The sequence below is a fragment of the Theropithecus gelada genome, chromosome 4, assembly GCF_003255815.1.
Source record: "Theropithecus gelada isolate Dixy chromosome 4, Tgel_1.0, whole genome shotgun sequence".
NCBI classification, from domain to species: Eukaryota; Metazoa; Chordata; class Mammalia; order Primates; family Cercopithecidae; genus Theropithecus; species Theropithecus gelada.
The window spans coordinates 1,767,655-1,788,768 of record NC_037671.1 but is presented as its reverse complement, the minus strand read 5'-3'; the positions used below and the strand labels follow the sequence as shown (position 1 = coordinate 1,788,768).

At 39.4% G+C, this 21,114-nt stretch overlaps 3 protein-coding genes across 6 annotated transcripts; 1 reads left to right on the top strand and 2 right to left on the bottom strand.

The window, feature by feature from the left end:
- Positions 1-1,077: 1,077 nt before the first annotated feature.
- On the bottom strand, positions 1,078-5,062 carry LOC112622202 (DNA-directed RNA polymerase I subunit RPA12). Of its 3 annotated transcripts, none has more exons than XM_025381480.1 (5): positions 4,912-5,040; positions 4,632-4,786; positions 4,285-4,385; positions 3,968-4,077; positions 1,078-1,316 (listed from the first exon to the last, which is right to left on the bottom strand). In XM_025381480.1, exons 2-5 carry the CDS (start codon positions 4,774-4,776, stop codon positions 1,292-1,294), a joined length of 381 nt encoding a protein of 126 aa, XP_025237265.1. In that variant the 5' UTR covers positions 4,777-4,786; positions 4,912-5,040; the 3' UTR covers positions 1,078-1,291. The 3 variants fall into 3 exon arrangements, with proteins under 3 accessions (XP_025237265.1, XP_025237264.1, XP_025237263.1); XM_025381479.1 differs by having other exon boundaries at positions 1,108-1,316; positions 4,903-5,040; XM_025381478.1 differs by having other exon boundaries at positions 1,108-1,316; positions 4,632-5,062.
- A 94-nt stretch (positions 5,063-5,156) lies between these two features.
- On the top strand, positions 5,157-9,484 carry LOC112622186 (putative uncharacterized protein ZNRD1-AS1). 2 transcript variants are annotated; one of them, XM_025381450.1, is made up of 3 exons: positions 7,704-8,068; positions 8,246-8,321; positions 8,713-9,484. In XM_025381450.1, the coding sequence occupies exons 1-3, from the start codon at positions 7,824-7,826 to the stop codon at positions 9,466-9,468; spliced, it is 1,077 nt and encodes a 358-aa protein (XP_025237235.1). In that variant the 5' UTR covers positions 7,704-7,823; the 3' UTR covers positions 9,469-9,484. The 2 variants fall into 2 exon arrangements, 1 of the variants encoding a protein (XP_025237235.1); XR_003118951.1 differs by lacking the exons at positions 7,704-8,068; positions 8,713-9,484 and adding an exon at positions 5,157-5,562 and having other exon boundaries at positions 8,246-8,311.
- A 6,880-nt stretch (positions 9,485-16,364) lies between these two features.
- On the bottom strand, positions 16,365-16,772 carry LOC112622206 (60S ribosomal protein L36a-like). The gene has a single exon (XM_025381483.1). The coding sequence runs from the start codon at positions 16,743-16,745 to the stop codon at positions 16,425-16,427; it is 321 nt and encodes a 106-aa protein (XP_025237268.1). The 5' UTR covers positions 16,746-16,772; the 3' UTR covers positions 16,365-16,424.
- Positions 16,773-21,114: the final 4,342 nt, after the last annotated feature.

Genomic DNA, 21,114 nt, shown 5'->3' with positions numbered 1-21,114 from the left:
GCTCTGAATAAGTATATGAAGGGCCTCACAATTATATGGTAATTACTACAGTAACCCCTTGATCACAATTTAAGCCAAGGAATGCAGGACCTGAGTATGTATTTGTTCCTCTTGAAAGTTTTTGGTTCAAACAGAAAAAAGCAAGATACAGTTCAGCATGTCTAGTATAGTCCATTTAAAAAAACCAAACGCATATATAGCAACACATATACAGAGCCACATATATATTCACAAGCACAGATATACAGTACCATTTGCTTATCTCTGTGGAGTAGGATTCCTTGTGACTTTACTTTTTTCTTTCTATCTTTCTATGTAAGAATCTATTATAATAGATATACAATTGATCCTTGAACAACATGGGGGTAAGGGGTGCTGACCCTCTGAACAGCCAAAAGTCTATATATAACTTTTTTGACTCCCCCAAAACTTAACTACTATTGACCAGATGCCTTACCAATAACATAAACAGTTGATTAACACATATTTTGTATGTTATATGTATTATATACTGCAATCTTACAATCAAGTAAGCTAGAGAAAACATTAAGAAAATCATAAGGAAAAGAAAATATATTTACTCTTCATTAAGTAGAAGTTGATCACATTTTTATGTTGAGTAGGCTCAGGAAGAGGAAAAGGAGGGCTTAAATGTGCTGCTATCTTATGGGTATCAGAAGTGGAAGAAAATCCACATATATGTAGAATCAAGCAGTTCAAACCTGTGGTGTTCAAGGGTCAACTATATATTGTATTTATCTCAATAGTAATAAAATACCTATAGTGATCACTTAGTATCAGTTTTTTTGCTGTCCAAATTTATATGCTAAAGAGATCTGGTTAAAATTTCTGTTAAATGTCTCACTATCCAAATCCCTAGTTTTTCTTAACCTAAACTCAGGAACCAAATAGATTTAAATAGTATGGCAATACTTACAATTGCTTTTTGTTTATATTAGCCTCATTCCTGACTCTACTTTTTTGTCCTTATTTTTCCATCTTTTCTTTTTCATGTATCTCTGTAAACTCATTTAAATTCCTTTTGGAATAAGACAGATTATAAGTAACATACATATGTCAGGGTCTTTTAGGAAAATGTAACTTTAATAAGGAAATTCAATTAAGGGTAGGAGTGAGTACTCCAGGAACAATGGTAATCCCCACATGATGATCTGACTCTCTTCTAGGAGCAACACATTGCAACCAGATGGGATGGACAAGGCGTCTAAAAACCCAGTATCCTTCACCTTCCAAAAGGAGGGAGGGACTGTTGAGTTGCCCAGGAAAAAGGTCAAGAGTCTTCCTTCTCCTGGAACCTATGAGGAAAGAAAGGACTTGTTATATTCACCAAAAGATGAGTTTCTAGTAGTATAAGATAAGATATGCAATCAAATAACCTAGGAAGGACTTTTATTTATGACATCATTGAGGACTGGCTCCCCTAAACAAGCCTCTAATTCTAATTCCAAGACAACTAAAAATTCTGGGATTAAAAATATATCCAATGACTTATAATCTCAAAGCAAAGATTTCTTAGGACACAGAAAGCACTAGCTGTAAAAGAAAAAAAAAAAAGGATAAGCTGGACCTTATAAAAACTTAAAACTTCTGCTCATTTAAAGAGGGTTAAGAAAATAAATAGGCAAGCCACAGGCTGGGAAAAAATTCTTCTTTTAATTTTTTTAATTTTTTTTTTTGGTAAAATGACAATCAGTGATAGGAAAAAAATACTTTTAAAAGATATATCTGACTATGAATATTTTTAATCTTTTGATGAGATGGCAAGAAAGTAAAGGCAGTCTTCATACTGGTTAAAAGTTCTGTAAAACCAGAAATCCAGACAGTGAAGTTAAAACTGATGTCCCTATGAAATGTGACAGTGACACTATGGTGCCCTTTATACTGTTGCAACAGTCACTGGAAGCATAGGAAATGAGGGACAAAATGTGTAAGGTTGATAGGAGATCCTGTGCATAAATTTGGGAACTGCAAAAGGCTGCCCTTTTTTGTAAAAGTGAACAAGAAAAGAAAAAAATTCAACTCTATAGAAGGGGAATTTGACTGTCTCAGTAGGTAGAAAGAGAGAAAACTCTCTCCTGAGAATTTCTAGCCATAAGCTAGCCCTTATATGGATTTGCAGCTCAAATTCATACTATCTGTGTGCTCCAAAAAACATGAAGCCAAGAATTTATTTAAAGTAATTCCAGCTTGATAGTGCTTCAAGGCACCTAGAAAAGAAACACAAATGCTGAGAATACAGCACTTACCCAAGGCCTCAAAGAATTCCTACAGTTCAAGTTCCAAAAAACTCAAATTTATTGTCAAAAATTACAAAACAAAGAAAAAAGCACCATGAGAGAGACAGCAGAAACAGACAGCAGCATCAGACACACAAAATCCACGGATATCAGAATTATGAGACATAGAATATAATAACTATATTTAATATTTTATATATTTAAAGACTAGTAAAAGGAACAATTTAAAATATGATTAAGGAACTGAGAATTATTTAAAAATTGAGATTTGAAAAGTAATTAAATAGAACTCAAAATAATAACAATAGTAAAAAATAATAATACTTGAAATAAACTGAAGACAGAACTAGTGACATGGAAGAGGAACCTGAAGAAATCACTCAGATGGTGGCATAAAGAGAAAAGCGATTGAAAATATGAAAAGAGGGCAAGAGAAATGGAGGACAGAAGAGAGAAATCTCATTCTAGTAACTAATTAGAGGTCCAGAATGTGAGGACTGAGAACATGGGGGAAAGAGAATATTAAAAGAGATTATGGCTGATAATTTTCCAAGGTTGATGAAAAAAAAAAAAATCCACTCTAGACTGGGCGCAGTGGCTCACGCCTGTAATCCCAGCACTTTGGGAGGCTGAGGCGGGTGGATCACGAGGTCAGGAGATCGAGATCATCCTGGCTAACACAGTGAAATCTCGTCTCTACTAAAAAACACAAAAAATTAGCCGGGCGTGGTGGGGGGCACCTGTAGTCCCAGCTATTCAGGAGGCTGAGGCAGGAGAATGGCGTGAACCCGGGAGACGGAGCTTGCAGTGAGCCAAGAACACACCACTGCACTCCAGCCTGGGAGACAGAGCGAGACTCTGTCTCAAAAAAAAAAAACAAAACAAAAAACAACAATGCACTCTCAGTTTCAGAAAGTCCAACAAATCCCAAACAGAATAAAAGAAAATCACATTTTGATATACTATAGTGACTGCAGAACACCAAAGACAAAGATGAGATTTTAAAAGCATTCAGAAAGCCCATGTTCTCTAAATCATGTGTGACTAATTCTCTCCAAAGTAAAGCTACCTTGACTGCGGTTGAAGACTGCAGTATAAGATGGTGACCACTAAACAGTACTTGCTTCTTATGGTTTTTTTTCTTCATTTCCTTTTAAATATCCTACAAGAAGGTCAGGCAGGGTGGCTCATGCCTGTAATCCCCAGCACTTTGGGATGCTGAGGTGGGTTGATTGAGCTCAGGAGTTCAAGACCAGCCTGGGAAACATAGAGAAACCCTATCTCTACTAAAAATACAAAAAACAAAACAAAAGCCAGGCATGGTGGCATGTGCCTGTGGTCCCAAAGCTACTTTGGAGGCTGAGGTGGGAGGATTACCTGAGCCCAGGAGGCGGAGGTTGCAGTGAGCCAAGATTGCCTCACTGCACTCCAGGCTAGGTGACAGAGCGACACCCTGTCCATTTAAAAAAAACAAAACAAAACAAAACAAAAAACCTAAAAGGTTTATTTCACTGGTTACAAAAAGGGTTAAAAAAGTGTAATTTTAAAAAATAAAAACTACAAATCTACAAATCTCCCTATTACCAGAACTGCACAGAAATAAGGGATGGGACGAAAAGAAACAGCCGTTCAGTACAAAAAAATAAATCACTGGATTTGTTTATTAGTTAGCAAACAGACTGAGCAAAGGGAGGGGAAAGGATACCCACTTGCAGTTGGTACAGGTGTAGAAGACAGTTTGCCCTTCATCGGCTGAACGCATCTGTCTGGTGTGGTATGCCATTCCTTCATGACCACATCGAGGGCAGCGCCTGTCAACCTGGGAAGAAACTGGTGGGTTATGGAGGCCTGGTCATATCATACCTTTACTTCCCACAGGAATCAGGCGATCACGCCTCTCAAACATCGATGCTTTACATCTTTTCCCACTTGGAATTGGGCACAAAACTCTCCAGATCTCTGCAATCACTCCTCCATTTCTTTCCTACCCACCTTATGGAGCCAGTTCTTGATCTCGTTAACTTACCACAGGTCCCTGGCACTCAGGCCCTTCCTCCACCGACATGGGCATGGCTGTCCCCAGTTGGTGGAACACAACTGAAGTCTTCACAACCTTCCCCTCAAAGTCTGCACAGGCAAGTAAGACTGGTTATGGAGACAACCTGAGGGAGCTGACACCGGAAACTTCCCCTCTCCCCTGGCTGGTTAGGCCAGGAGGCCCTATATCCTTTCCCTCAGTTTTCATCGCTGGACCAAATGTACAACTGCCTGATATCCTGCTCTAGGATCCCCTCCTCAACCCAACCGATCTTGAGTTCCCCAAGCTTCCGATCCTGGGCCCTCCGCCAGGACCCCTGCGTACAAGCCTCTCACCCCGAACGTTGATGTTGAAGCCACAGCGAGTACAGGTGACCGTATCCTGAGCCCCGGGCAGAGGCAAGACCGAGCCGCAATCTGAACAGAAATCCAAGTCCGACTGAAAGCTGGAGCAAGTACCGGCGAGGTCCATGACAGACATGCAGTCGGGTCTAAGGAGGGAGTTAGAAGTTTATTAACAAAAGAGAGAAGAGTTCCTGCCCCAGAGGTGGTAACTATTCCGTCCCAGGACGTAGGAGTATATAACCCGAGTCCTCCTCTCACGCACGCCTCCTGCCTCTGCAACCAAGGAGCCGAAACGCCCGGAACTTCCAGACAGCGTCGGGTACTAAAAGGACTTGGAACCCTTTCCTGGGGCCGGCGAGAGGAGCTGGCCAACTCCGTGGGCTAGAGCGCCAGCTCTGCGCCCGCGGCGGGGCAGCGAGCTAGAGCCGGCTAGAGCGTCACGCTTTTTACGCTGACGATTGGCTGTGACGTCATAATTAATTGCGAACCGTGTCTCGGAAGCCTTAGAGATGGAGAGTCACGTCTTCTAAGGGAGGTTGCGGCTCAACTTTCAGGCTGGTACTGAGACGTTGAGCACCAAATTGGTAACCAGTGCTGCGCTTCCAGCAAATTTTCCCACCAGCACCGAATCCTGGGATGTTTATTCTCTTTTTCACATCCTACGGGAACCCAATCGCGGGGGAATATCCTCCTGAAAAGCGTACTTTGCTGAATAATGACTTCTTTGGATTAGAGAACTACAACTCCTCTGGGTCCTGAGCTGGTATTTCCCTTTTGCGGCTGCACAGTAGTTAAAAACAAAGCTAAGTGTTCTGGCATGTATAGTTCTCGCGTTCCTTGGGTCCCGCTGGCGAGCGTGGGCTTTCTGCAGAGCGCAGCCGGCCTGTGTGCTTTGCGGACGGTTCACCGCGCTTGGAAAGGGGTGAGTCGGCTTCTTGAGGGACAGCAAGTGGTGAGGGTGAAGGCAGGAGGAATCCTTAGTCCCACGGGACGAAAGGAAGCAGGGATGAAGTGGGACACTTGAGAAGGGGCTCAGGACTTTGGAGGTGGTAGAACAGAAGAGCTTGGGGCTTCCCCTCCTTCGACTCCTGCCAGATAAGTGAGGCTAGCAGTAGTCAAGAAGCTCATTAAGTAGGATTTCATAAGACTTAGGTCGAGTTTGGCTTTTAGTTGTGCCTGCCGCTTATCGAACTCTTAATTCATTATTCGTTATCCATTAAGTGGACAGCTGACATTTCCCTTTTCTTTTATAAAACATGGGAATAAGTTTCTTTCCGAAATCTTGCTATTTTCATTACTCTGTAACTTATATTCGAAGTAGAAACTTCCCCTGAAGGGGCAGCTTGTCGTTGTTTACTAGTTTCCTGCTAGTCCTCCCGTGGTGGACTTAGCACACTCTGATAGCTGTGCTAAGTTCCTTCATATGAAAGTTCTGGAGCCATCACTATTTTGTCCTGTGAAGGACACAAGCTGTAGTCTTTTCGCTGGGAGAGGCTCCCATCTGCCTTTCTCTGTGATAATGGAGAGAACACCATAGTTAAAGGGTTAAAACTCAGCAAACTGCTGAAGAGTGACAAGCCCTATCACTTAACTGTGAAATTGCTTGTTATTCTGTCTGACAAAGGGAGATGTGTTGTTGAGCTGATTGTCGTAGACAGTTTTTATTCTCACTTATCTGTGTGTCTCCTTTGAAAATGGAACTTGAAATTCTACCCTTCTCAATTTTCTCTTTTTAATTTGAAAAACACTCACCCAACATCCCCTGTGAGTTGCAGTAAAGAACAAAGCATTGAAAGGCATATCCTTTTCCCAACAAAAGCTCACAATCTATTCAATATTTATTGAGCAACTATGCCAGGTTTTGAGCTGAGGCTGAACCTGCAAAGTTGAAATCTGTTCTTTGACCTCAAGGAACATGAATGAATAATTAGAATACAATAAAAGTGTGCCGGGAGGTACAAAATGTGAGAGCCCAGAACATACATATAAAGCAAACATATCTGTAAACTTCAAGGAAGACTGGGAAATGATTTAATAAAAAGATAGATACAATGTTATGGCAGATATTTAAAAAGATGCTCAGATATTATGTGTCAAGGATCATCAGCAATCAACAAATCATTAATTTTGAGAATTTGGGATCACAGACTCTAATGTTAAGTACTGTGCTAGAAGCCATGTACAGAGAAGTAAAAGTAAGGTGATCGTATGTTTAAAATCTCAAAATAAGCTTACATAGACAAATAAGAATGTTCCTAAGAGGTCAATGAGACCAAATATTTGATATCAGATCCTTTCCAACAATATAGAGGCATATTTGTAGATGTAAATTACAGTTTTCATTCCTTATGAGCCTAAATGTCAGCACCAAAATGTTAAAAGTGATATATGAATACAGATATCACAGTGTAAACCATGATTAATTTTCAAATGAGTTGTAGAATTAAAATATGTCAAGTATTTAGAGGAAGGGAAAATCACTGTGACAGAGTAGACCAGAAAGACTTTATAGTCAGGAGCTTGACCTGTGAAGGACAGATAGAATTTATTGAGAACTTACCAAATGAGTTGTAGAATTAAAATATGTCAAGTATTTAGAGGAAAGGAAAATGACTGTGACAGAGTAGACCAGAAAGACTTTATAGTCAGGAACTTGACCTGTGAAGGACAGATAGAATTTATTGAGAACTTACCAAGTTCTTTACATCTAATTCATATTTGTTCTTTATAACCCTGAGAGGCAGATTTTTGTCTTACATCTTCATTTTATAGATGAGAAAGCTGACAGAAGTTACTTGCCCTGAGTCACACACCTAGGAAGTGGTGGAATTAGGATTCAGATCTAGCCATGTCAGACTGTAAAGCCCATCCTTTGAACTGTAAATGATATAAAAGGCATAGAGAGGAAATGCCAGACATCCTCAGGGGCTTAAATACGACCTCACAGTAAACTCAGGCTAGACCAGGGATGACACATAAAGGTTGATAGTTTTCATTTGTGTTGCCATCAGCCTCCTCTATAAATAAACCCAGAGTAATCACAAATTCCCATCCTGAGGGGTTCAACAGGGAATAGTCTCATAATAGATTTAGAGTGAAGGATGATTGGCATTGTAAGGCAGGCAAGCAGAGGGCTGAGCAATCAAATAAAAAAATTTCAGAACAAAAGATTAGAGGGCAGAAATGCTGTATGTGCTGATAGAGGCAGAGAGGGCCCGGATCAAGAAACTGCAGGAAGAGAAAACTAGAAACCTAGAATCATCTAGAAAACTAGAACCTAGAATCGTCTCAGAACACAGAGGAGGCTTGAGGACTGAGCAGACTGACATAGATGTACTTAGACAACACCTCACCAAGGAGCATGTCTCTTCCCACTCACAATCCCCAATACGAGATTCACAGTGGTTCATGCTGAGTCCACAGGAAAAGTATGCTTGTTCATATGAAAGGAAAGATCCTCTTATTAAAAGAGCATTCATTATTTTCTACCATAGGAATGCAGTGGTTTCCCATGCGGGAAATGGCCCTGCTGTAGTCCTGCCTATTAGCAAGTTTGTTCTGACACCTCCTACATTTGAATCTACCTTTGCTTTTTTATCTTTCAGATTGGCCTGGGGTACATCATCTAAAGATCCTAGGATTGCTGCAGGTCAGCAGTCTCCACTGGAAAAAAAGATCTTGGTAAGTAAATTATCTTCACATCATACAGTTTGGAACTACACAGAGAAGGAATCTTAGGTTTAAAATCCTTCTGCCCAAGTGACACATTCAGGTAGTATGTCTACACTGGCAAATGTTACCCAGCTATATCCACAGTTGCAAAACAAAGTATCATTTTGAAAACTTCCAACACCATACATTTTTAAAACTACTTATTGATTTGTGGTGGTGACTACTTCATACTTTCAGAGCTCACAGGCTCACCTGGGAGTGATGGGAATAAAATAACAAGCTAAAGTAAAGAGCATGTAGCTGTTCTGGTATCATTAGGGAGGGTGGGCTTGGCTCCTGTTTAAATGTGTTCAAAGGAAAAAGATGATCACATTATAAATTTCTGACTTCACTTTGACAGAATCTAGGTGGTGTGCATACAACAGCAGCAAGACAGTTGATAACTCAGAAATATCAGGAGGAGTGTGAAATCCTCTGTAGGGAGCAAGCTGTTTCTCTTGACTACTGGCTTGCCAAAGCAGAGTCTTATTATAATAAAATAATAGTGGAAATGATGAAAGAAGAGACAGGCAATGAAATCAAGAAAAAAATGGAGAAGAAAACAACCCGAAGCATAGAAGGACTAAAACAGTGCCATTTGATACCTGAGAGAGAGGTGAAACACATAGAAAGGCACATACATCAAACAGGACAGGCTGGAGAATTTAAGAACAAATCATTTAGACAAGTACTGCGACCCCCCAGTGAAACAAAATTACCAAACATTGTGCCAGAAGGGCATGGCATCCAGAACGCACAGAGAAGAAAGCAGGTAAATGACAGGGAACAGATGCAGATTAAGGATCACCAGGAACGCATGATTCGAGGGAGAGAACTTACAGAGCAAAGACTCAAGGAAAGGATCTTAAGAAGAAGCCAGAGCCAGCTACCTACATATGAGAAGCGTGAGAGAGTAAAGAAAGAGATAAAGGAGTTTGAAAGAGTTATTGCATATCCTCTTTTCCAGCCATGCAGTAGAAGTCGGATTAAAGTGAATATTCTAATGGAAAAGTCTCAGAATGGAGAGAAAGTGAATACAATTGTGAAACCATATCAAAGAAAATTCTTGGCCATGCCACCCTTTTTAAGAAGTCAAATAGGAAAAATAAAAGATTAAAGTTTCAGTGCTGTTATGATAAAATCATATCTCTTAAGTGAACCCCCCGTTTTTTTTTAAATGTGTGTTCTCATCTCTCCAGGGTTCAGTGAATATTCCCATTTGTATCAGACGCAGATAGATAGTTCTGGACTTGAAAATTAGCTTAACTATTTTTAGTTGGCTTGCATTTGTTCAAGTTGCATATCCTTTCTAGTGTTCAGTGTCCTCATCTTTAAAATGGCAATAATAATATTTGATTGCATTTGTGGAGGGACTTATTGTGTTTGTAAAGTGTAGATATGTATTAGTTGTTTCATAAATGTTAGTTTCCCCACTTGGGAAGACGGGGGTTGGGCGATGGGGTGAATAAAGAATTATTCTAATCTGCTTCTCTTATTCTCCCTGCTCCCAGCCCTCCAAGGTTATTTTGATGAGATTGATGTAGTTTAATATATGGTCTTTAATATCATACCTTCGTCAGATAACTACTAGCCAGGCCCTAAAAGTGTAACTTGCCCTGTACAATTTAGTTGTATGAGAAACTTAATTTTGAGAGCCTCCTACATGCTAGGCATTGTGTTAGTTACTGAAGGTGAATAAAGAGAAGTCTCTGCCCTTGAATAGCTTTCAGCTAATGGCATAGATCACTGTATAAACAGATAATGTAGTAAAGGTTACAATAGCAAGGTTCAGGGTGCTTCGCAAAGGGCGGATTCTAACCTGGCTTAGGTGAGCAGGGTGAAAAGGAAGAAGGTTAGGGAAGAGAGTATAATAGTCTCTCATGTTTCTTCCAGCTCTTTTTGTCACTTTCTGTCACCCACTTAAGCAAGACCTTCCTAATGTTTGGATCCACTCAGAGGTAATCAAACTCATCCTTTCTCAAACTCATGCCTTTGTCACTCATTGATAAATCAGAAAGCAAATTTATAAATTTAGTGAGAATTACAGTTGTCAAGCAGAATGAAATTTATGTTTTTTAGTCAGTTTGTTTTCTTTCCAGATACTAGAAAATTGGGAAAGCAGGGGTTCAGAGTTGGCAAGCAGAGAAGCAAATAAATGGAAATGGATGCTCTCAGGAATCTTATTCTTAAGTTGTGATAATTCTGATGCCCACCTTGCTTTACTAGCAGAACACCCTTTAGCCTGGATATTGCTAGGTCAGCCACTGATAGAAATGTTCTATGTCTGTGCTTCTCAGTACTGTAGCCCTTGCTACAAGTGGCTGTTGAGGCATTCAAAATGTGGCTAGTGCAGCTGTAGAATGGAATGTTTAATTGAATTTCATTTAAATTTAAATTGCCACATGTGGCAAGTGACTGCCCTGTTGTACAGTGCAGCACTGGATAAACATAACTCCTGTGTTCTAGACTCCAGTCCCACCATTAGCTTTCTGTTTTTGACAGTGTTTGCTGGTATGATAGGTCACTGCTCATTTTACATTACTATCAGTTTAGTTTCCTTTGTATTTCAGAGGCTCCCTAATCCCTTAAAGAGATTTAAAAATCAATGTAAATCACTTCTGTGTGAAGATAAGGTGGCTGAATTTGCTTTGATTGGAATTAGGAACTGGCCCTCTCTTTGCTAGTTCTGGAATTTGGCCAGGATGCACATCAAAATCTCATTCCTACCCTCCTGATTTGCCTCATACAAACTTTGTTGCTGTGTCTGTTCTCTGGTCTTCTATTGCTATGTCTCAGCTTTAGATTCTATGTCTTGCATAGAAACAGATCATCAGAATGCAACAGACGGAAGACTTAGAAGTGCCAATCAGTAGGGTAATGACAAACCCTTTGAGCTGAGTGGGACTGAAAAGTAACCTAACACATAACCTATTAGTAATTGTTCACCTTGAAGATTTTCAGTGCTGGACACATAAATTGCTGAGTTCAACTGCCCTCTTTCCCCTCCAAATCTAGCATAAAAGCAACTGGTGATCTCAGGGCAATTTCATACATAATATGACTAAGAATAAAAATCTGTGTTTCAGGAGCTCACTTTGTCCAAACCTGAACCCATCAAATTATATCCACCTTTTCATTTCCTTGCACTGTGTCTGCTTAAATCTTGAGTCACACTTAACGCTTTTTTTTTTCTTTTTGGTCTTTTTTCTTTTTAATGTGAAATAGAATATACAATACACAATACAATATACAAATGAAACTATATATTTAGAAGAACAATAATAAATGTCCAGGTGCCCATTGCTCAAACTGAGAAGTGGAACATTACTACATCCCAGGAGCCTCGTATACTCTCCTCATTCATATCTCTCTCCCCCACAGCCAGAATTAACCACTATCCTGAATTTTGTATAATTATCACCTAACTTTTATAAATTTTACTGTCTGTGTATCCCTAACAGTTGCTTATTTATAGCCTTTATATAAATAGAATTATACTGTATATGATTACTTTTGCTCATTATTATTTTTGGATTCATCCATGTTGATGTGTGACACGGTAGTTCATTTCCATGACATGAATATACCACAACTTAATTATATATTCTGTTAATGTCATTTGGTTGTTTCCAATTTTTGTTTTATTTTTCTTTTAAAAATGATACTTAGATAAACATTCCTTTAACATATTTAATCTTATGTTCTGGTGCCTGTGTACCAGATATATATAAGGTATATAAATTGTGGTACATTTATTTGACAAGCCTGATCTTGGAGCCTGTTAGATTTCTATTCCATTGTGGTATTATGCCTGTAAGCCTGTTCTGTAGAGTCTGGCACATGTTAGCCTCTTGATAGATATTTGTTGAAAGAAAGGACATTTGTTAACTGCTGGAGAGAGCCAGAACCAAAATACAGAAATAGCTGATAACAGACCACTTTACCTTTTTACTCATCCTGTCCAGGTACAATCATAGTCAACCTTTGTTTATGCTTATATTTCAGTTGAGGTACTAAAATATTTGTTTACTTAGTTAGTTTTCAATGAGCTTCCAGTACAGGATTTGTTTCTGTCACTTTTCCCAAAACTTTCACTCCACTGCCTTCTAGTAAAGGTCACCCACATGTCCTCAAGGCACCTGCAGCATGAAAGTTTTATTTCTGAACAAAAGCGTCCCCAGAGAAGGAGACAAGGAGTCTCCTTTCAGTACGAGGTTGCTGGAGTCCTTAGAGGGTCAAAGGCTGTGTAATAACAGTTCCTTCTTGTCTGCTGGACAAAAGCTTCTTAGCCCTCAAGCACCCTGCAACTTAGTTCTGATAGAGTACAGAGTTTGGAAATGGTAGAGTGGTCACCCAAAACAAATCTCCCAATTCCACATTCAGTTTTATCCAGCTTTTCAAATAAGATGAAAAAAATGTTCATGTCTATTGATTTGTGCGTGTTGAACCACCGTTGTATCCCTGGGATAAATCCCTATTAATTGTGGTATATTATCTTTTTGATTTGTTGTTGGATTCAGTTTGCTAACATTTTGTTCAGGATTTTTGTATATATTTTCACTAGGAAGATTGGCCTGTAATTTTCTTTCTTTCTTTCTTTCTTTTTTTGTATTCTCTGCTTTTGGTATCAGGGTGATACAGGCTTCATAAAATGAGTTAAGAAGAATTCCCTCCTCTTGAGTTTTTTTTGAAATATTTTGAGAAGTATTGCTATTAATTTTTTTTTGTATGTATGGTAGAATTTGACAAGAGAGCCATCCGGTCCTGGGCTTTTCTTTATTGAGACACTTTTAATTACTGATTCAGTCTTATTACTCATTATTGGTCTGTTCAAGTTTTCTATTTGTTCCCGGTGAAATCTTGTTAGGTTGTATGTGTTGCCAGTTGTGGTGGCTCACGCCTGTAATCCCAGCACTTTGGGAGGCTGAGGCGGGCAGATCATGAGGTCAAGAGATCGAGACCATCCTGGCCAACATGGTGAAACCCTGTCTCCACTAAAAACACAAAAATTAGCTGGGCATGGTGGCGCATGCCTGTAGTCCCAGCTACTCGAGAGGCTGAGTCAGGAGAATCGCTTGAACTCGGGATGTGGAGGTTGCTGTGAGCCAAGATTTCGACACTGCACTCCAGCCTGGGCGCCAAGATTTCGACACTGCACTCCAGCCTGTCTCAAAAACAAACAAACAAACAAACAAAATCTGTTTATGGTAAAACTCTCAACAAAGTACAGAAGAAACATACCTCAAAATAATAAAAGCCATATATGGCAAGCCCACAGCTATTATCACACTAAATGGGGAAAAACTGAAAGCCTTACCCCTAAGAACTGGAACAAGATAAAAATGACCACTGTCACCACTCCTATTCATTATAGTAATGGAAGTTCTAGCCAGAGCCATCAGGCAAGAGAAAGAAATAAAAGGCATCCAAATTGGAAAATAAGTCAAATTGTCCCTCTTTGCTGGTGTTGTGATCTTATATCTAGAAAAACCTAAAAGTCTGCCAAAAAGCTCTGAGATCTGATAAATAAATTCAGTAACATTGCAGTATACAAAATCAACATGCAGACATCAGTACTATTTCTATACACAAAGAACTAGCTGAGAAAGAAATTAAGAAGCCGTTCCTATTTACAATAGCTACAAAAAATGCCTAGGAATATATTTACCAAGGAGGTGAAAGATCTCTACAAGGGAAACTATAAAACACTGATGAAAGAAATTGAAGAGGACATAAACAAATAGAAAGACATTCCATGCTCACGAATTGGAAGAATATCAGTAAAATGATCATACTGCCCAAAGCAACCTACAGATTCAATGTAGTCCCTACCAAGGACATACTTCATAGAGATAGAAAAAACAATCCAAAAATTCATAATGGGCTGGGCACGGTGGCTCATACCTGCAATCCTAGCACTTTGGGAAACTGAGGCAGGTGGATCACTTGAGCTTAGGAGTTCAAGACCAGCCTGGGCAACATGGCAAAACCCCATCTCTACAAAAATTACAAAAATTAGCTGGGTGTGGTGGCATGTGCATGTAGTCCCAGCTACTTAGGGGGCCGAGGCAGGAGGATCGCTTGAACCTCAGGAGATTAAGGCTGCAGTGAGCTGGTATTGCTCCACTGTGTTCCAGCCTGGGTGACAAAGTGAGACCCTATCTCAAAAATAAAAGAAAAAAATTCATATGGAACCACAAAAGAGCTCCATCCAATAGCTAAAACAATTCTGAGCAGAAACAACAAAGCTGGAAGCATCACATTACTTCTCTTCAAAATATATTACACAGCTATAGTAATAGCTTTGTAACTATTATAGTAGGAACCAAGTCAGCATGGTACTGGCATAAAACAGACACATAGACCAATGGAAAGAATAGAGAACCCAGAAATAATTCCATGTACTTACAGCCAACTGACTTTCAACAAAGGCACCAAGAAAGGACACCCTTTTCAATAAATGGTGCTGGGAAAACAGGATATCCATATGCAGAAGAATGCAGCTAGGCTTGTATCTCTTACCATATTAAAAAATCAACCAAAAATGGATTAAAAGCTTAAATGATAGACCCAAAACTTAAAACTACTAAAAAAGAACATAGGGGAGATGCTCGAGAACATTGATCTAGGCAAAGATTTTATGGTTAAGACATCAAAAGCATAGGCAACAACAACAGCAACAACAAAAAAATAGGCAGGTGGGACTATATTAAACTAAAAATCTGCACCGCAAAGAAAACAACAGAGTGAAGAGACCAACTGTAGATGGGAAAAAAATTTTCAAATTATCCAACAGGGAACTAATATCCAGAGTGTACAAGGAACACAATTCAACAGTAAAAAAATAAATAATCCCCTTAAAAATGGTCAAGGGATCTGAATAGAAATTTCTTTAAAAAAAGACACACAAATGGCCAACATGTGTGTGAAAAAAATGCTCAACATCACTAATTATTAGGGAAATTTAAAGCAAACCACAATGAGATATCATCTTACCCTAGCTAGAATAGCTATTATTAAAAAGACAAAAATGGTAGCCAGGATGTAAAGACAAACTCTTGCACACGGTTGGTGGGAGGGTAAGTTAGTACAGCCACTATGGAAAACAGTATGGAGATTTCTCAGAAAACTGAAAATAGATATATGTGATCCAGCAATACCACCACTGGGTATTTATCCAGAGGTAAGGAAATTGATGTATCAAAGGGATACTGGCACTCCCATGTTTACTATGGTACTATTTACAATAGCAAAGATAGGGAATCAACCTAACTCTCCATCAATGGATGAATAGATTAAAAAGATGTGGCATATATACACAATGGAATACTATTTAGCTTTAAAAAGAACAGAATCTTGTCATTTCCACTAACATGGACAGAACTGGAGGTTCTGATATTGAGTGAAATAAGCCAGGCACAGAAAGACAAATATTGCATGTTCTCACTCACATGTGCGAGCCTAAAAAAGTTGATCTAATCGAGGTAAAGAGCAGAAAGATAGTATCCAGAGGCTGGGAAGGGTGTGTGTGTGGGGGTGGGGTGGGGCGCAGGGGGCAGTGTTGGAGAGAGGTAGGTTAATGGGTACAAACGTACAGTCAGAAGGAATAAGTTCTAGTGTTTGGTAGCACAGTAGGGTGACTGTAATTAACAACAATATATTGTGTATTTCAAAATAACTAGAAGAGAAGACTTGAAATGTTCCCAACACAGAGAAATAAATGCTTGAGGTAATGGATATCCTATACCCTAACTTCATTATTAGATACTATGCATGTATCAAAATATCACATGTACCCCATAAATATGTGCAAATATTATGTACAAATAAAAAGTCACACTCTATGCTTTATTTACAATTTTTGTCAATTATACCTCAATAAATCTGGAAAAAAAATGTATGCAATCAAATTTTAAAGTATATTCCCCAATATGTGCAACTATTACTACATTGAATTTTAGAATATTATCATCACCTGAAAAAGAAACCCCATGCTCTGTAGCTATTACTCTCTTTTTTTTTTTTTTGAACATAAACTCAAGATTTTATTGTCTTCATAATAAAAGATGACACTTAGAACTGGATCACTTGGCCCTTTCTCTTCTTACCTCCTCCCAGTTCAAAATGCTTGCATCTTTTAATAGCCAGCATTCTCTTAGATCTGCAGTTGGGCTCAACGCACTCAAGCCTTAGCACAATCTTCTTTGTAGTTTTAGCCTTTTTCCGGAAAATCGGCTTAGTTTGCCCACCATAGCCACTCTGCTTCCTGTCATAACGCCGCTTTCCCTGGGCATACAGAGAATCCTTGCCCTTCTTGTACTGTGTCACTTTGTGGGGTTGGTGCTTGCCACACTTCTTACAGAAAGTCCGGCGGGTTTTAGGGAGGTTAACCATGATTGCGAGAGCGATACTGGCACGGGAAGAAAGAAGCGCTATTACTCTCTTATCCCTGCTTGCCCATCACCCCAAACCCTAAGCAAGAATTCACCCCAAACCCTAAGCAAGAATTAATCTATATTGTATCTGTATGGATTTGCCTATTTTGGAAAATTCATATGTAAATATAATCATATATGGTCTTTTGTGATTAATTTCTTTCACTTAATGTTTCCAAGCATCATTTACATTATAGCATGTATCAGTACTTCATTGCTTTTTCCTACATTCCATGGATGTATCACATTTTTTTATTTATCAGTTTATAGACATCTGGATTGTTTCTGTCTTTTGGCTAATAAAAATAATGCATCTATGAATGTTTATTTACAAATTTTTGTGTGACACATTTTTATTTCTATTGGGCATATACCTAGGAATGGAATTGGTGAGTCCTTTGGTATCTCCATTTTTAATCAGTTGAGCCACAGCCTGACTCCTTCCGAAGGGACTATGTAATTACACATTCCTGCTAGCAGTGTCTGAGGGTTCTCATTCCTGCATATCTTTAACAACACTTATTATCCAATGTTTTGATTCTAGCCATTCTATGACTGGGAAGTGGTATCTCATTGTGTGTGTGTGTGATTTTTTTTTTTTTTTTTTGAGACGGAGTCTCGCTCTGTCGCCCAGGCTGGAGTGTAGTGGCCAGATCTCAGCTCACTGCAAGCTCCGCCTCCCGGGTTTACGCCATTCTCCTGCCTCAGCCTCCCAAGCAGCTGGGACTACAGGCGCCCGCCACCTTGCCCAGCTAGTTTTTTTGTACTTTTTAGTAGAGACGGGATTTCACCGTGTTTGCCAGGATGGTCTCGATCTCCTGACCTCGTGATCCGCCCGTCTCGGCCTCCCAAAGTGCTGGGATTACAGGCTTGAGCCACCGCGCCCGGTTGATTTCTTTTTTTCTTTTTCTTTTTTTTAGACAGTCTCGCTCTGTTGCCCAGGCTGGAGTGCAGTGGCATGGTCTCGGCTCACTGCAACCTCCGCCTCCCAGGTTCAAAAGATTCTCCTGCCTCAGCCTCGCAAGTAGCTGGGATTACAGGTGCATGCCACCACGGTAGAGATGGGGTTTCACCATGTTGGTCAGGCTGGTCTCGAACTGCTGACCTTGTGATCCATCTGCCTTGGCGTCCTAAAGTGCTGGGTAGAATTACAGGCGTGAGCCACCATGCCTGGCCTTCATTGTGGTTTTAAATTGCATTTCCCTAATACTGTTGATCATTATTTTGTGAACTTATTGGCTATTTGTATATCTTCTTTAGGGAAATGACTGTTCATAACTTTTGCTCATTCTATTTTTTTTTTTTTTTAATTTAGAGACAGAGTCTCACTCTGTCATCCAGGCTGGAGTGTAGTGGTGCGATCTTGGCTCACTGCAACCTCCGCCTCTTGGGTTCAAACGATTCTTGTGCCTCAGCCTCCCAAGTAGCTGGGACTACAGGTGTGTGCCACTACATCCAGCTAATTTTTGTATTTTTAGTAAAGGCAGGATTTCACCATCAGGCTGATCTTGAACTCCTGACCTCAAGTGATCCACCCACTTCGGCCTCCCAAAGTGTTGAGATTACACGCGTGAGCCACTGCGCTCAGCCTCCTGTGCTCATTTTAAAATTGGGATTATATGTGTTTTGTGATTAAGTTGTAAGAGATTGTTATATATTCTAGAAACAGATCTCTTGTTAGATGTATGATTGCAAATCTTTTCTCCTTTCCTATGGTTTTTTTTCACTTTCTTTAAAAAATTAATTTTTAAAACTATTTTAATTTTTTGATTTAAATGTTTACTGTTAGTTAGTAAATACGCATATGAGGTACAGGGTGATGTTTTGATATATGTATATATTGTGGATCACTTTCTTGATAGTGTCCTTTGAAGCATACACATTTTAAATTTGATGACATCTAATTTTTCTCAATATTATCTAATATCTTTTGTTTGTACTTTGGCATAGTATCTAAGAATCCATTGTCCAACCTGAGTTCACAAATGTATATATATCTATACTTTTTTGAGATGGAGTCTCACTCGGTTGCCCAGGCTGGAGTGCAGTGGCGTGATCTTGGCTCATTGCAACCTCTGCCTCCTGGGTTCAAGCAATTCTCCTGCCTCAGCCTCCTGAGTAGCTGGGATTACAGGCGTGTGCCACCACGACCGGCTAATTTTTGTATTTTTAGTAGAGATGGGGTTTCACCATGTTGGTCAGGATGGTCTCAAACTCCTGACCTTGTGATCCTCCTGTTTCAGCCTCCCAAAGTGCTGGGATTACAGGTGTGAGCCACTGCACCCGGCCAGTTCATAAAGATTTATCACCTAGGTTTTCCTGCAAGAATTTTTGTAATTTCACCACTAACATTTAGGTCTTTCTTCTATTTTGAGCTTATTTTTGTATATAGTGTGAGGTAAAGTCCTGTATTAGTTTCCTAGACCTCGTGTAACACATTGCCAAGATTTGATGGCTTAAAACAGCAAACGTGTATTCTCTCACAGTTCTGGAGGCCAGAAGTTTGAAATCCAGGTGTTGGCAGGATTAGTTTCTTCTGAAGGCTCTGGGGAAGGTTCATTCCATGATACTTTCCTAACTTCTGGTAGCTGTTGGTCGTTGTTGTTCCATTGGCTTGGAGATACATCACTGAAATCTTTGCCTTCATCTTCACATGGCATTCTTGTCTGTGTCTCTTCTCTGTGTTTATGTCACATCTCCCTCTCTTTTCTTTTATTAAGACACCAGTCATTGGATTTAGGTCCCACCCTAAATCCAGGATGATCTCTTCTTGGGAACCTGAACTTAATTACATATACAAAGACACCATTTCTAAATAAGTTCACATTCACAGGTCCTGGTGGTCAGGTCTTAGACAAACCTTTCGGAGTACACATTTCAACCACCATAAGGTCCCCTGCATCATTTTGTATGTGGCTATCAAGTTTCCCCAGTACCATTTGTTGAAAAGACTGTTCTTTCCCCCATCGAATGTGCTCAGCACCCTTGCTGAAAATCTGTTGACCATAGACACATGGTTTTATTTCTGAATTTCATTTCTATTCTATTGATCTATGTCTGTCTTACACAAGTACCACACTGTCTTGATTACCATTACTTTATGTGACGTTTTGAAACTGGAAAGAATGAGTTCTGCTTTGTTCTTTTCTTCCTTCTTTTTATTTTTTAGAGACAGTTTCTTACTGTGTAACGCACACTGGAGTGCAGTGGCATAATCATGGCTCACTGCACCCTCAACCTTCTAGGCTAAAGCAATCCCCCTGCCTCAGCCTCCCAAGTAGCTGGGATGACAGGTGTGTACCACCATGCCCCACTAATTTTAATTTTTTTGTAGAGACAGGATCTTGCTGTGTTGCCCAGACTGGTCTTGAACTTCTACTTGAACTTCTAGCCTCAAGCAATCCTTCAGCCTCCGCCTCCCAAAGTGCTGTGATTGATTGCAGGCATGAGCCACTGTGCCTGGCCCTTTGTTCTTTTTTTCAAGATTGTTTGCATAGTCTGTGTCCCTTTAATTTTTTTATAAATTTATAATCAGTTTGCAAATTACTATGAAGAAGTCATTTAGGAATCTGATAGGGATTGTGATGAATCTGTCAGTTTGGAAATATAATCATTGAGTTATATTAAATATAATCCATGAACTTTACCCCATTTATTTAGATTTTTAATTTCTTTCATCAATGTTTGATTTGCACTTCTTTTGTTAAATTTGCTTCTAAGTATTTTGTTCCTTTAAAGCTATTACAAATGGAATTGTTTTCTTAATTTCATTTCTGGATTTGTCATTGCAAGGATTTAGAAATATAATTTATTTTTGTATACTGGTGTTATATCCTTTATCCTTGCTGAACTTAGTAGTTCTAATAACTCTTTAGTGGCTTCTTTAGGATTTTTTATATAAAAGATCATGTCATCTGTGAATATAGTTTTACTTCTTTCTTTCCGATCTAAATATACTTTATTGCTTTTTCTTGTCTAATTATTTTAGCTATAACCTTCAGTAATGTTGAATAGACATGGTGGGAGTGGATATTCTTGTTTTACTGCTGATCTTAGTAGGAAAGCAACCAGTCTTTCACCAGTAAATATTGATATGGTTTGGATTTGTGTACCCGCCCAAATCTCATGTCAAATTGTAATCCCCAATGTTGGAGGAAGGGTGTGGTGCGAGGTGATTGGGTCATGGGGGTGGACTTCCCCCTTGCTGTTCTCATGATAGTGAGTTTTCATTGAGATTTCGTAGTGAGATTTGGTTTTTTAAACGTGTGTGCCACCTCCCCCTTCTCGCTTCTTCCTGCTCCAGCCATGTAAGATGTACTAGCTTCTTC